This window comes from Platalea leucorodia (genome assembly GCF_965183815.1).
Source record: "Platalea leucorodia genome assembly, chromosome: 1".
NCBI classification, from domain to species: domain Eukaryota; kingdom Metazoa; phylum Chordata; class Aves; order Pelecaniformes; family Threskiornithidae; genus Platalea; species Platalea leucorodia.
This window is the reverse complement of record NC_138823.1, coordinates 46377425-46392371: the sequence shown is the minus strand read 5'-3', so window position 1 is coordinate 46392371 and position 14947 is coordinate 46377425. Positions and strand designations below refer to the sequence as shown.

The following is a 14947-nucleotide window of genomic DNA, read 5'->3' as shown; positions in this document are numbered from 1 at the left end:
CTTACAAAATCCTGATTTAGGTATATCAATACTCAGGTAAAATACACAACTCAAAACCAATACTGGAATCTCATTCACCTGCAGATGGTTACCCGGAGGTATTTAATGCACAATTATACAGTTATTTCCCAATTGTACATCAATAAGTGACCAATATGTCTCTTCCAACATTACATAAAAAGTGGACAGAAAAAACCCACTATGTTGCATAATTCAAACAGCTGTAATACTTCTATCATATATGTAAGATTTCTCAGAAGATGTGATTTTGATTGAGTCATTTACATTCAGACTAAGAAAGTTGGCCAGCAAAATAATTTACCTCTTTTCCAAACTTTACAAACAGTGCAAAGCAAGACCTCTTTTCCGGGTCTTCAGGACATTTTCTGAGACTGTTTGGACTGACACCCTACCAAACAGAAACCACAAGTCAACAGTATTAAAAAACGTAGTACACAGTACAAATATGAAGCACAATTTGAACTCAAAATAAATACATCACTGTCCAATATGAAATCAGTGCTGGTGAAAACTTGAAGTGCACATTTGTTCTCTCAGTGCTCAGAAACTAACACTAGTACCATGCGCTGAGAGTCAACTTTTTGGAATACACTTAATATTACCCAAATTAAGCAAGATACACAGGACTGAAAAATAACTTTCCAATGGCTTACTTTTCTCCTTGCCCTCCTGTCTAACAAATCAAAGAAAGAAACAAAGAAAGAAACAAAAAGAAAAAAAAAAAAAAATCCCTAATAGTGGATGCCCAGGTGGCAAGAATGCAGTAGAATAAGAAAACAGCAATTCACAATATCATCTACAGTACAAGCATCTACACCAATGAGTTCCCAAATTTGCTTCACTTGGTGCCATCACCAGCAGTGGCAGGGACAGTCCTGGGCTCTGTGGTGGGCTACACACACAACGGGACGATGCACCATCACTTTACAATAGCTTCCATACCGCAAATGGTGCATTATATTTCTTGTGGGAATCAGTGAGTGGAATACAAGAAGCTGAGTAATTAACCCATACATGTGTCTGCTGTTCTGGCTAGACTGTTTCTGATATCCAAGCTATCTCCTTTACTGTCTGTACTGCAAAGGTATTTCCCATCCCTTCGTTCACCTAGCTCAGGATTTTGGAATGAGTATTACACATGGATGGTGTCTCTTCAGAAACTGGGCTTCTAGTCTAAATTTTTTACTTTCTATGTGCTTGTAACTACGGAGGCATAGGATGCTATAAACATCTGAAACAACTGGGAAACAGTTTCAATGAACTATTTTCCATAGCGCATAAAATACTATATATATAGAACTGCACCATCACTAATACAACATGTTACCCCTCCGTTGGGAAGAGAGATCTCACCTCAAAGTATTTTATTTTCTTGGCAATTTTCATTGTAACAGAAAGCAGCTTGTAGAATCCACTAATAAGAGGTAGTCTCGTTGAATGGGTAATAAGATCATAACCAAAGGAATATACCCAAGGGTTAAAGTATTCAACATGCTTATCTGGAAGTATCTCTCTAAAACAGATGCACAGAAAACATGGGGGGGAGGGGAGTGGGGGAAGAAACTGAATAAAATATGTTTTGTTTTGGTTTTTTTTCAAACTTTCAAGTCAGTACAAGAAAGAGAAGCATTGCTATAACAGAGCAGTTCCGAAGACAATGAGGGAATAATTACATGCTGCCTTCTGAGGCAAGCATAGGAAGATTTTTATTTTGCTTTACAGTGCAAAGCCATTTCTTCTTCATTACATCTCGTTATGAAATTTATAAAAACACACATACTCACACAGCACATTTCATTACCAAGACTGCAGTATTGCTAGGGGAAATCAACTGGACCTTCACAGGCAAACAATGCTGTCTGTACCTTTCACTTAATGCCCCATACTACTTTATGAAGACTGTATTTCTGGTCTCTGAAGTATTTGGTATATATAGTCAGCATATATATACTATATATATACACCTATATCTATCTATCTATCTCATAATACTAAAAGTTACAGCATATACTGAAAGACAATTACACCCAAATAACAAAAGCTAATTATCTGTCTCCTGTACTCTTTAAAAAAAAAATGAGCTGATGAGCTAGGATGTTTTTACCTATGACCCAGGTAACTTACTTAGAAAGAAACACACTTACTGTCTCCCTGCTCATCAGCTTGTGCATTTTGAAATATGGTATATTGTTGTAAGTCAGAAACAGGCACCTTAAATAAATCTCATTTTAAATTTCTTCCAACCACTTCCAAACTTCATAAAAACATATTAATACCTGCAGAATTCCACTAGATTTATAAAGGCAATAAAGTCTGTTGGCTTTCTTGGCTGAAGGTTTGAAGCAGGGTCAGAAGTAGGCCAAATCAAAGCACTGTCAGTTTCATTTTCATCCTGAAAATAAATAATGAAGCAAGAACACTGGATCTGTGACAACACAGAAAGCATTTACACCTTTTTTCCAGATAAACAGGGTCTACTCGTCTTTTTCTAGCTGCTACAAGCTAGTCTGACACAGACAAATGGCTAATAATTGACACATCAAAAATTCAGTGAAATAATATGGGTTGCTTGCTCATAAGGAAAAAGCAAGTAGAAAAATGAAAACCACTGGATGCCAGAGTGGGCATCACAGATTCTGTGAACTTCTTCCAATTCTGATGTTCCCATCTCCTAACACTGCAATGCAATATCCAGAAATATGAAGTAAAACATTTTGACTAGTACGAATGCTACTTCAAGGACTCTATGAGGAGGTATATAAGCATAATGAAAACAAAACAGGGAATGTGATTTTGATTCCCCTACAAGAGCAGAAATTAATGGACAAGTCATCAGGTCTCACCTGTTCATTAACATTCAGTTTCTGAACAGTCAGGTCCAACTTCTCAATAATCTTCAAAATAGATTTTATAAGTTCATCATATAGCAAGCGATTCAGGGACTGCAGCGGTGAATTTGCAGTAAGAAAGTTTTCATCTTCAAAACCACATTCCTTTGTAGGAGGAAAAAGTTCACGTTTCAAAACATCAATGAGAATTACTTCTTGAATTTACAAACCAAGATTTGAATGATTCAGAGAATTTGGCTTTAGACGTTCCTCAGCTATGGAAGCCTAAATTCACCTGTTTAATTCATTTATCAGCCACAAAATCCAACTAAATCCAGGAAACAGTTCTTCTACCCCATGACATTTGGCAAAAGTCTAGGGTTAGAAAAGCAGTGATAAGACTCAGGATTACTTTTCCTTTTGCATTTCCATGTGAACTATGTGTTTACCTTCATTGTGTCGCAGCTCAGTAGACTTCTAAAGAGATACAAATAGTCCTTATATGTTGGTACTTTCCATCTCCCTGTCCCAACCTCTTCAGCTTCACGCGAGTCTTCCGATCCAGAAGTTTCTTTTCCAAAAAAACCCTGAAAGGACACACAATATTTTCCAGAAACACCGCATATTTAACTACCTGACTCAAGCCAAAACACAATGTAAAATTACTTCTGCAGGTAGAAACATGAAATGTTTAGCGTTCTCATTTAACCAGCCTGAAAAGAGCACGAAACAACCAGCTCCTTTCAAAAATCTCTAAAGCTATTCTCCTTCCAGTGGTCAGTTATTTGAGAAACGCTAGCGTTATCCTGCATCACAGGATTAAAAAGCTTTAAAATCCTCCCTTAACACAAACATTCAGTAAAACTTTTAAAGTGTCCGAAACTTGTTAACCTGGAAGAAAGCTAGATGACCTTACGTACAACCTACTTTGTTACAGACAACCTGAGCAAACAAAAACTGCAGAGAACAAAAGCCTATTTGCTGTTATTTTGTTCATGCAAGAGGCACATTCTCATTATGCTGAGCAGATGTAGGGACCAGAGACTTAATAGCAACGGAGTCACAATTCAAAATGGCTGGTACTATTTTTGCTTCTTTGTGCCTTCCCCTGTTTACTGGGCTAGATCTTCAAGAACTGGAATGTATACTCTAGGAAGCTAGATGAAATAAATATGTTTAAACAGTTATTTTACCTTTGAAAATGGAATTGGCTTGGAGAAGATTCTGATTAATCCCTGATGCACTGAAACAAAAAAAAATTGCCTGAACAGACTTAAAAAGGCACAGAATCCATATCACTCATTACGTTAGCCATGAATTAAATCAGTTTTCTATTTTCTACATTCTGTCAGGATGAGGGAGAGGCAAAATAACATATATTTTTTCTTTAAGGACAAATATAGGCAAAACCAGAGCCATAACTCTAGGATGTTTCACAGGGAACCAATTATGAACTTGCTTCTTACTACTTTTTCTCAATACTGCTTTGACTTTTTCCTGAGTCTGAACGCAGTGGTGACTATGGCATTGCCCATAATGCCAATATTGAAAAAGGCAACAACTCCCAATGACTCTCACAGACATGGACTTAGGATCTCCATTGTGGCACGGTGCTTGGGTGCACCACATCCCAAATCGAGAACATGAAAAACAATGAAAACACCACAGCAATAGAGAAAAGCCACTGTAAGTAACTGAAAGAAATTAAAAATAATTGCTGAAAATCATTATAATGAAATGTCAGCATGCTGGAGGCTACTAGAATTGTCAGCTACCAATGCTGACACATTCATTATTACATTTGCAGGATGGTATCTGACTAACCGCCTATTTGGAATTTTCGGTTTTACTGTGTACAAGTTACAGAACATAAAAAAATTGCATTTCTAATACAGATGACAGTCACCCTACTTCCTGTGATATTTTGTAGGGTATTGAAAGGGTATTGAACAGGTTTTTGTATATTCTTCTGTGAAGCCCCTTTCTCCCCACAATCCTTCAGAGCAGGAACATAAGTCATGTTTAAACAGATTATCACAAAAATATATTCTCCTGCCCTTGATGACAGCCACCCTGTCATCCAAAACAGTTGTTAAATGTATTCCTTGAGTGATTTAACAACGGATATTGAAAAATAACACAATGAGAACCCTAGACCTCCATTTTCCCTAGAGGATGGGAAAAACTTCATTGTTGACCCCAAATGGCTATTGCACATATCTCTCTTAGAACCAGTTAATCAATTTAGGGGGAAAAAATCCAAACAAAAAACCACAACCCCCGCAAAAAACAGAACAAAGTTAATATCACACACTCACCCACAGTGCTAATAAAACTCCAGAGAACTGGACCTTTTCCTGAGAGGGCTAGAAATACCTTTATTATAGATTTGCAACAGACTAACTGCATTTTTTCACTGTATTGTGGAAAGCTATTGATCTGCAGCACAACTAGATGTTCGAGAACTGGAGTGTATACTTCAGGAATCTAGAAGAAATAAAAACAAAACACCCATCATGCAAAGACAATGATTATAATTCAGTATCAATGTGAAGAACTATGCTAAATTATTTCAGCAAGATACTTTGTTACAAGAGTTTACATCATGACCTGCTCTGAGAACAATAAAAGACTCAGCAAGTGAATTCATTTTAGACATAAAAAAAAACAAAAAACCAAACAAAACAAGAGGGTTTCCTGGAACACATTATGGAAAGTAGCTCCTGAATAGATTAGTGCTTCAGTGGAACCAGTCTTAAGCTTATTAGAAAAGTACCAATTTAATTAAACAATAATAACACAGCAGTATAATCTGTTCATCCTTAACAATCTGAATACAGAATGTAAGTGAAAGCCTCTTCTCTGCCCCAACCTTACTTCCCAGCTCCAGCTAGGATCCAGAAAGCCCTCATTAGAGCACAGACAGCATAGCATCAGAGGAAAATCAAAGTATCAGCCTCAGAGAACATGTTAAGTATCAGTACCAAAAGAAAAAGCAGCAATAGAGTGGTATAAACGCATGAAGAGAAGGGTAAGGCTAGGTCCAAATAAACAGCTTCACCTAAAATAAATAAAAACCTATTCACATCTAGCTATCATGGTTTTCATTGCAATGCGCTGTAGCATTTTATTTAGTATATTCTGTGCATTTCGTTTATTCAAATAAAATCCAATAAAGTATTCTCCTGATTTTCTTCTCATCCCCTAGGAGCTAAATGTCATCGTATTTCAGATAAAGAAACACCTATCATAGGTGAGTTCACAGCTCCTTATACATCCGCAGTTGCATAAAAAATTGACTGATACTTTAAATACTCCACTTACTGTATCGATATGGAATATCACACTTGCAATGGACTGGAGGAAACTTGGTAGCTGATAGAGATGGTCATCTATTGTTTCTGCTTCTGTGAGGTACATTTGCTTACAACGCTGAAGGAGCTCAACATACATGTCGTCAACATCCTTAGAATGTATAGCTTTACAGGGCTTACAGAGAGAAAATAAGATACTGATTTAGCAACTTTGCACAGTCAAGCAAACATATGCTGTAGCACTAAAACCCAGCCAAGTCTTCACTGAACCATAACAAGAATAATCTTTTAAATTTTTCCAGGAACTCAATATATCTGAATAAACTAACTTTAAGTACTCTACTTGCTACATGTATGAGAAACATGGTACCTGCAATGAACTAAAATAATAGTTCACTGATGCAGTGTAATTTACTATAAGAGTACTTGAACTTTCAGTGACATGATTTCAAATCCAGCCTGAAAAGCATGGAGTTTGTCTGTAAATACCTTATATATGGCATTACAGATGCTAATATTCACTTATATTTTGATCTAGCTGCATTAAAGTAGTAAGTGGCTTACCTTAATGTGACTTAACCATTCACACGCTACTACTATTTAACATTTAACCCAGCAGCCCAGATTCTGAACTTTTATTGCGCTGGGATCTGTACAGGGGATAAAGACCACTTGTAAACTAATGATCAAGCGGAAAGCATCCTGAACGGTACTAGAAGGTATGTAGTAATGCTTACAGATTTCTATAGAATAATTTGTAAATCACAGTATTGAGCATGAGTTAAGTGAAAAAGCAGTCTTTGTGGAAGAGGAAACAGGTCACAGGCAAGAACTGTAGTAGGGAACTGACCATGGAAAAAGAATGGACTGATTTAGATAATGACTGAATACGAGAGTTAGGCTAAAGGTTGAATCTAGTCCATCTAAAAACACACTGACAAAATTAAGACTATCCATTTATCATTTGTAGAACTGCAAGCATTACTTTAAAATTATTTTAGCGATTAGACAGTAAAAGAAATATTCTGCCTTGAAACTGAATCAATCACTGAACTTGTGTTCAGGCTAGGGCCACTACTTGCAGTAGCAGCAAGACTCTGGTTCTTCACAACCTAGCATCTGATGCTTGGCCAAGATTTAGTCTAAACAGGCAAACAACTATTAATGTGTCTTAACATATTAGAGATTTATAGGTATTGGAACATTAAGACCCATTTTTCATGTTAAAAATTGCAGTATTATCCTATGTCTGCATTTACATTATGCAATTTTAATTAACTTCTTGTGTTCCGTAACAGATACTTTTAACAAAGTTCTTTCAATTCAGTAATTTGAAATACTTCATTTTTTCTGGAAACAATACCTTTAACTCAATTCCTTTCTAGCTCATGTCATAGAAGAGGAAGACTAGGTTTCAACAAAGCACACTGAAAATTCTACAAAACAAATGCACTCTGCTCAAAAGGTAGCAAAACGGAAAGGATTCAGCTAGTAACCAGCTATTCTATCACATTTCCTAACCTTTTCTAAATAATCTTTGAGATTATTTAACCTAATCTTTGCTTTGAGAGAGAGAGAATAAAAAAGGAATGTCTGGAATTTTATTATAGAAAAGTTGAGGTACCACCATCAAGCATATAGGTTGCAGGTACATAAACACCATCCTTTCTTTATAGAACCTTAGCGTTACTTTTACATTCCTATTTTAATTGACTGCTGACAAAAATTGGAAGTTGGTTCTTAATGGTGCTTCCTGACAAATATATCTGCCCTCCATCTAAATATATAAGCATGGTTTTGTTTTTTTAATTTGCAGTTGTTTCACAGATTACCTCCTAGTGTCTTGCAGTTAGCAGCACATTTTGAGTGATCTGACTGAGATTCCTGCTCTGTAGGAAACACACCTGAACTGCTTCTAGAGCAGAGCTGGCCTGGATCTACCATCTGAAATGCAGACAAAGCTAACCAGGTATTGTCTGTACCTAAGTGATTAAGTTTTGTGACAGCTGTATATGAAGCCGCTGTTTTTTCCACTTCAGAACTAGTGCACAAGCAGAAGTAACCACAACCCTCAATGCTGCAAGTGTTCCCACTAAATTCAGTATGCGTTTTAATAACTTTCAACCACAAAGTGTTTCACAGTGTAGCTAATTAAGTTCAACACTTAATCCAGAAACAGTAGCATTCCCTCTATAACAAGCTGCGTAAAACTGTAAAACGAATGGTATATGAATCCTAGCTTTAAATCCATCCAGCACGCTCCTTTATCAGAATAAGTTTCCTGCACATACTGCTGCAAAAAGCCCATATCCACGAATGGCAATGGACAACTCTTTGTTGCTTGAATCCATTCTTCTGATGATTCCATAGAACTGCTCCATGAAGAACTTCAGTGTGCTCTTGTGTAGCTCTGCATCCTTAGCTACCATTAAAGAAATCTGTAAGGCAGATACAAAAATTTCAGGATTTCCAGAAACATGAGAAAAGCCACAAAAAAATAAAGTAAAACTTAGAAGATACTTAGCTTGCAATATGAAGTACTTAAAATAATTATTTATTAAACAAATTCACTGAACTTCCAAGCACCAAATATGCCCACTATTCCAAGAAATTTGACTTTGCTTTAGTCTCAGAGGTCCCAGTGAAGATACAACACCTGCTTCAGGAATGAATCTAGTGCAGAATGACTGGCTTTCTTCAGCTCCTGATTTGGGTGGCCACACCATTTAGACATTGCTTCAAAGAGGGAGACATAGTTGTCTAGAAGTAAGGTACCAAACTGAGCAGCGTGCCAGCTGAACAACTGTAAACCAGCTGCAATTTAAAAACAATTCTCATTAAAACCCAGACTTACATTCCACTTCCCAAAAACAGACCAGACTATAAAAGTCCACATTAGGACTTTAGGTAGATATATCATGACTGGGAGGGCATAAAATGTATTCTAGCCATTACAGTATCAGTATCCAAACATTAAGAACGTAAGCATAAAAACAACCCTCTAAAATCCTCTTTTTTAATGTACTCATTATGGAAAGCACAACTGTGTTCTGAAGTAATTTATATTAACAGTGAGAAAGAAAGGGACTCTACTGGTTACAAATAATAAAACTCTACGGCACAATTCACGAGGATTTGGTTTCTGTGGTCAGGACAGAAGCCCAAGTCCCCTCCTCCACCAAACCGCGATGCAGACAAATAGAGAGTTCAGAACATAGGTAATTTCACAATCCCAAATATAAGCATAAATGAAATTTCAAGATCCCTAATGATTTTTTTTTTTTGGTAGACTATCCTTAAAGAGGGTTTTACCCTTTACATGAGCCTAGTACTCAACCCTTGCACTTCTGCAATTACTGCATAAGCCACTCGCATTTCGCAGGCCAATTTCTCATTCTCTTGGTGAACTTCATTTGTTCCCAATTTTCTTCTCCTTCTCCCAGTGAAATTCCCCTTCTCTTTCTATTGTTTTCCTTTAACCCAATCCATCATCTTCTCTTTTCTCCTAATTTGCCACATTCCTCTTATTTCTACTCTTACCACGATTGCTTTCTCATACCAGGGTTTTGTATTACTCCAGAGGGGCAAATGGCATCAAGTGTAATGTTCATAAGCTGATTAGACCTTGCCTAGTTTAACCAAATACACGTTTAACTCTTTAGATTTTAAATCTTTAGATTTTGACTTAAAGTACACTAGCTTTGCTCCCCAATCAGCTTAGAAGACCGAAGACAGCCAGTAGAGAATAAACAACTCCAGACAGAGGACATCATTTTATGTATGGCATCCACCTCAGCACGAATTGAAATAATTTACAATCTTACCTAGATGTACTGCGTATCGCTTCTGATCAACCTGTAATATCAGAAAAGGTTTGTCATGTAATTTATTCTTCATCAGGGCTAATTCATTTATGCGGAACAATTAACACATGGCCGATTTACCTGTGGGTTGATTGCCTTCATTGCAAAGCCAAAAATCTCCTTTGCAGTCTGAGGATCTGTGAAACAATCCAATAATGAGTATTTCACTATTGACACACAAGAGGTAGAGTAAAGACAAAGGTATTTTTATCCAAAGCTTGGTATGAAGAAGCAATATTGGAAAGCCTTACATATCTCATTTTAAGAGGCAGAGATGCTTTTTCCTGAAATACTCTTAAATTTGAAAAAAATTGTACATCTGTATTCATTGATTTTTCTGAATACCCATGTTTTAACAGACATGTCTCTTCTGAGGGAAACACATCTCTCTATAAACCACATTCCAGCTTCAGCGTGGCTCTCACAGCTGCCCAATCTGTGGTTAGAAAATAGCACCTCAAACATTTACGTACAGCAACACACTGATGAAGCCACTCCACACATAGACAGACTACAAGGACCATGTAGCTGGATAGGCCTTGCTTTTGCATAAACCATCTACCAGTGGGGAAACTTTCATTTTGAGTTCACAGTGAGAAATGGTGCTGCTTGCTGGCTGTATAATGATTAAAATGTATCAAATTGTATAACTGTCTTTCACATAGAAAAAGAACGTACCTTCCTCCACAGATTTGGTGAAGTTGTACATGAGCGCAACCAGTCCCCTCAGACACCCTGCTACAACAGGTAGCTTGGGTCCCCTTGTAGCTGATGTCATCTAAAAAAAAATGGGAATTGAAAAAAATATTATCCTCAAGCTAAGACAAATTTACACCAAGGCTTCCCAGTTCCTAGAAGTGTAGATAAAATAACATATTCCAACTTAATACAGTTATGTCAGCACCCACCTCTATGAACACAAGTCCACAGAGAAACACCTCCTACTCAGAAGTTTCATATCATTTAGGAGGGAGTTTAACTACAGAAGCATAAGAAATCCTTTGCAAAGCATGAAATATGTTTCACCAAGACCAACCATAGCAAACACTAATGTCTTAAAAGCGCAGAATATAGGAAAGTAAAGTTCAGCAGAACTGTGTTATTTACCTGAAGTGCAAGGATTTTGCAGCTAGTAGAGACCAAATCAGAAACTACCAGCACATGGCAATATAACTTTTCTTGGGCGCTACTGCAATGATCATCACGTGCCATCTTCTCTCACAGTAAGTTCGTTAATTAGCTATCACTGATGGCCTTGAATTTTTACTCTGAAAGCTTCTCAGAACCAGGGAACACAAATTTTAAGAGTCCTTGAGGAAACATTTATGATTGTCCAGTTAGATCCCTACAGACTGTACTAATTACAATAGTATTCCAACATACAGTGCTACATACATCAAAGGAAAAAAAAAAAAAAAAAAAAAACAATGGACGAGTCTGAAAAGAAATTCCAATCATACCTGTGTTTTAAGCTCTCCCAAATAAGCTCGGAACAGTTTTTCAGAGTTGTTAATCATGTCACTAGGCTGGACCTCTCCCAAAACCCCCAAAAGCTCATAAATCTTCTCCAATACTAGAAAGTAATTTAATATTATTAAATATTAATTACTGAAATCATTACTTTGACATTTCCATTGCAATTCCTATGTAACTTAACAACCATGAGAAAAACATCCCTGGTGGTTTAATTTTAACTGGTGATTAGCATGTGGGAAAGACAGCTCTTTATGATGTACATACATACACACACATCTCTACATACTACGATGTGAGATGCATCCTCCTCTCACATTAATAAGTTAAACACATTTACTCTTTTTAAACATGGCTTAGAAAGGCCATATCCACTGAGGAAGCATTTACCACTAATTCAAGTTTGCTGCTGGCCTTGAGCTTATGCTGGGTCTTTCAAGTACTATCAGGGTTAAGGCCAACAGCTAGCAGAAGTTTCTAGGCTTGAGTTCAGACTAAAGGGTTCTACACTGGCACAGTAAGTTTTGTGAGGGCTAGACCTGCCAAGTGAAGATTTCAGCTGTAATTAGCCAAGATGATCAAACTAGAGTTCGTATTAGCATGCTTAACATGATAAATAACATAATTAGGCAAGGCAGGAACTGATGACCTCACATTAGGGGTGATCAATGCAGGAACTACCACGCTTAAACTGCAGCTCTAAGGACAAAACTGGCCAGGGCTGGAATAAGGTTACAAAGGGCTTTAGCAACCGAGCTGGGGTTTACACAAACTTTGACAGGGACAGGCAGCCTCTGCTTTTGACCACAGCACCCACTGGAGGGACTCTTAAGGCTCAAAGTTATAGGGGTATGTGTGTGTATAGTTATAAAACAGGTATAAGAATAACTTCAAAGGTTCAGCTACACTAGCTTAGCACAGAACCTGGAGGGGGGGGGGGGAGGGGGGAATCTAAGAGCCTAGCAAAGTTAAGTTGATTAATGACAAGAAAGCTGGAATTACTTTCAGGATTTAGGCATTCAGGGACTGATAATAACAGATTAGACATACAAATACTCTTTTATGTTGGGAATCCTAAACAAGACCAATGCTTAAATTCAGTATGAATTCTGCCACCACTAAATGCAATTATATGATTTCTTACACGTTAGCTCATATATATATGTCTGCTAAGAAACAGCTAACTGCATGATCATGATCAGAAGACCTGAACAAATTTTAGCTCTAGCTCTAAAACATGACAGCTACCATTTTTAAAGTCACTTGCCATGGGAATAACAATTATACATTTCCATGGGGTATAATCCAACAAAAACTGAATGTAAATAAAACAAAGGACATGTACAGAAATACTAAAGCCTACCTGTATCAGAAATTCTAGTTTTTGTGGCAAGTTCCCCATAAAATTTATTAAATATCTCCCCAACTTTCATTTCTTCCATCAGACAGGAACGTCGTAAACTTTGGAGCAACTAAGAGAGATTAAAAAAAAATGAAAATTTAGGGAAATCATTAATATCACTACCACAATTCTACTTGGTCTAAATAAAAAAAAACATAGTTCATATATGTAACTTCAGCTTAAGTATGCTATTCAATGAAAGAGATTTAAGGTGACTGGTCCAGGAAAGAGTACTGGCATGAAATCTACTTTAACAACAAACTACCTTCCTATGTATGTATAAACATAAAATTTATATTTTTTAATGTATATTATATATATTATATATAGATCATCTACATGAAAATTATACATAGTATAATTATACATAATTAAAAAAAAAAAACCACAAGAGCACAGGCTTATCAACTCTGCAGTAGCTTTTATCATATTGTATCACTCTCCCTGCTGCTATAAAGCCAATCCAATTCACAGAAGAACTGTCTCAGAGTAACTCAGAAAGTTTTGTTTCTCATAAACAAAATAAAGTAGGTGCAAAAACATTTGCAAAACAAGGGTCTAATGCATTCCAAGGAAGCACGTTATGAAATTACTGTCTCGCACATACTATGAGTCATCAAACTTCTGAAAAAAAGCCCTTCTCCTCCTCCATACCTCTCACATGCTGTCTACTATATAATATTATATATTAATACATAATATTTTAAGTAAGAATACAACTGAACTGCAAAATTTCTCACTGAAAGAGCCATAATAAACTGGGAGAGAGAAGATCTGCAACTGCCCCTAAAACAATCGTGTCTTGCTCTAGCAGATGAAGGAATGACATGCTCACATCTAAGCAACCTACTGGAGGAATATCAAAGACCATCTATTGTTAAGACATATCTCTTACTAACATCTAAATATTACACTATCACTATTCTCTTGCTACTGTAGACTACAGATTTTCTGCATGATATAGCACAACTACAGTAATACAACAGATTTTCTACTTTTTCTAGAAACGAGAGATTTATAAAGCGCATTTTACCTTAATCAGAAGTTCCAGAGCTGGGATTTTACATTTTGCTGCTCTGTCTTTGGTATAAACACTAATACAAGTTTGCTAGATAGGAAAGAAAATAGAGATTTTAATACTCATAAGTAGAGAAGGGAATTCAAAGATAACAATGTAGTCATCTACCTCTTTAAAGTATCAGTGCCTAACAAGTTTAAGGTTTTTAAAAAAGACTAGAACAATAAAAATGTTCAGTCCTGAAAGTGGCTTCACTGAGAATGCTGCAGCATTGTCTGACATAATAACACATCCCAGCTCAAGCAAAAAAGGTCCGTTTCTGGAATAAAAGGCACGCACAGCAAATTTTCCGCCTCTGTACTATCATTCCTTACAATATGTTGCTACTAATTTGAGTTCAGAAAGTGCAGTGGTGCAGTCAAGCATTTCTACGCAAAGCAGTATTATTCAGCAATCTAGACTCAAGGCACCTCATTTTCAGAGGTATTGTAGTTTCCACTAATTTCCGTATATGCTGCAGAAGTAACAACTTTGCAGGAAAAAAATTTAAAAATCAGTATTTAAAATTAACCATCACCTATAGAAACATTTAAAATATTACACTTAAACTATGAATTCAGTCTGTATAAATTAAAAGTTATAACTATAATTTTCAATGCCAATAACTTATTTTCAAAATCAACACCTATTATATTCTATAAAGACAAGGTAATAAAATTAAGTCTATAGCTGAAGAAACAATTCCGCACTTCTCTGTTGTATTAATTACACTTTATGTCAATATAGTTATTTCAGCTCTAACAAGAGCCTAGAGATGGGTAAGGCAGACTGGGAGGGGTGAAGGATAGTTACGAATCTGTTACGGTATCACACCCACCAGAATTGTTTCAACCATTCGGCAAAGACCGTTAGGAAATAATTTTCCTTTACTCACCTTAACATTACAGGCGTAAGGATGAACTTTGTCACCAACTTTTTCCATGAAGACACAAAGAAACTTCAACGCTTCTTCCCTGCAATCTCGAAAC

General features: G+C 36.5%; 1 protein-coding gene across 7 annotated transcripts in view; it reads right to left on the bottom strand.

The window, feature by feature from the left end:
- The window catches only part of PRKDC (protein kinase, DNA-activated, catalytic subunit), an 87317-nt gene that overhangs the window by 71377 nt on the left and 993 nt on the right, over positions 1–14947 (bottom strand). For all 7 annotated transcript variants that reach the window (XR_014228683.1, XM_082316541.1, XM_082316540.1 and 4 more), the window contains exons 3-19: positions 14854–14946; positions 13935–14009; positions 12863–12971; positions 11487–11599; positions 10705–10804; positions 10108–10163; positions 9988–10018; positions 8820–8977; positions 8455–8601; positions 6174–6338; positions 5168–5336; positions 4043–4092; positions 3299–3436; positions 2865–3014; positions 2298–2413; positions 1375–1534; positions 323–409 (exon numbers count right to left, since the gene is read on the bottom strand). Coding sequence is in view for 6 of the 7 variants with exons in the window: in XM_082316541.1 (XP_082172667.1) it covers positions 323–409; positions 1375–1534; positions 2298–2413; positions 2865–3014; positions 3299–3436; positions 4043–4092; positions 5168–5336; positions 6174–6338; positions 8455–8601; positions 8820–8977; positions 9988–10018; positions 10108–10163; positions 10705–10804; positions 11487–11599; positions 12863–12971; positions 13935–14009; positions 14854–14946 (1917 nt within the window). In the remaining variant the exon portion in view is untranslated. The remainder of the gene's footprint in view (positions 1–322; positions 410–1374; positions 1535–2297; positions 2414–2864; positions 3015–3298; positions 3437–4042; positions 4093–5167; positions 5337–6173; positions 6339–8454; positions 8602–8819; positions 8978–9987; positions 10019–10107; positions 10164–10704; positions 10805–11486; positions 11600–12862; positions 12972–13934; positions 14010–14853; position 14947) is intronic.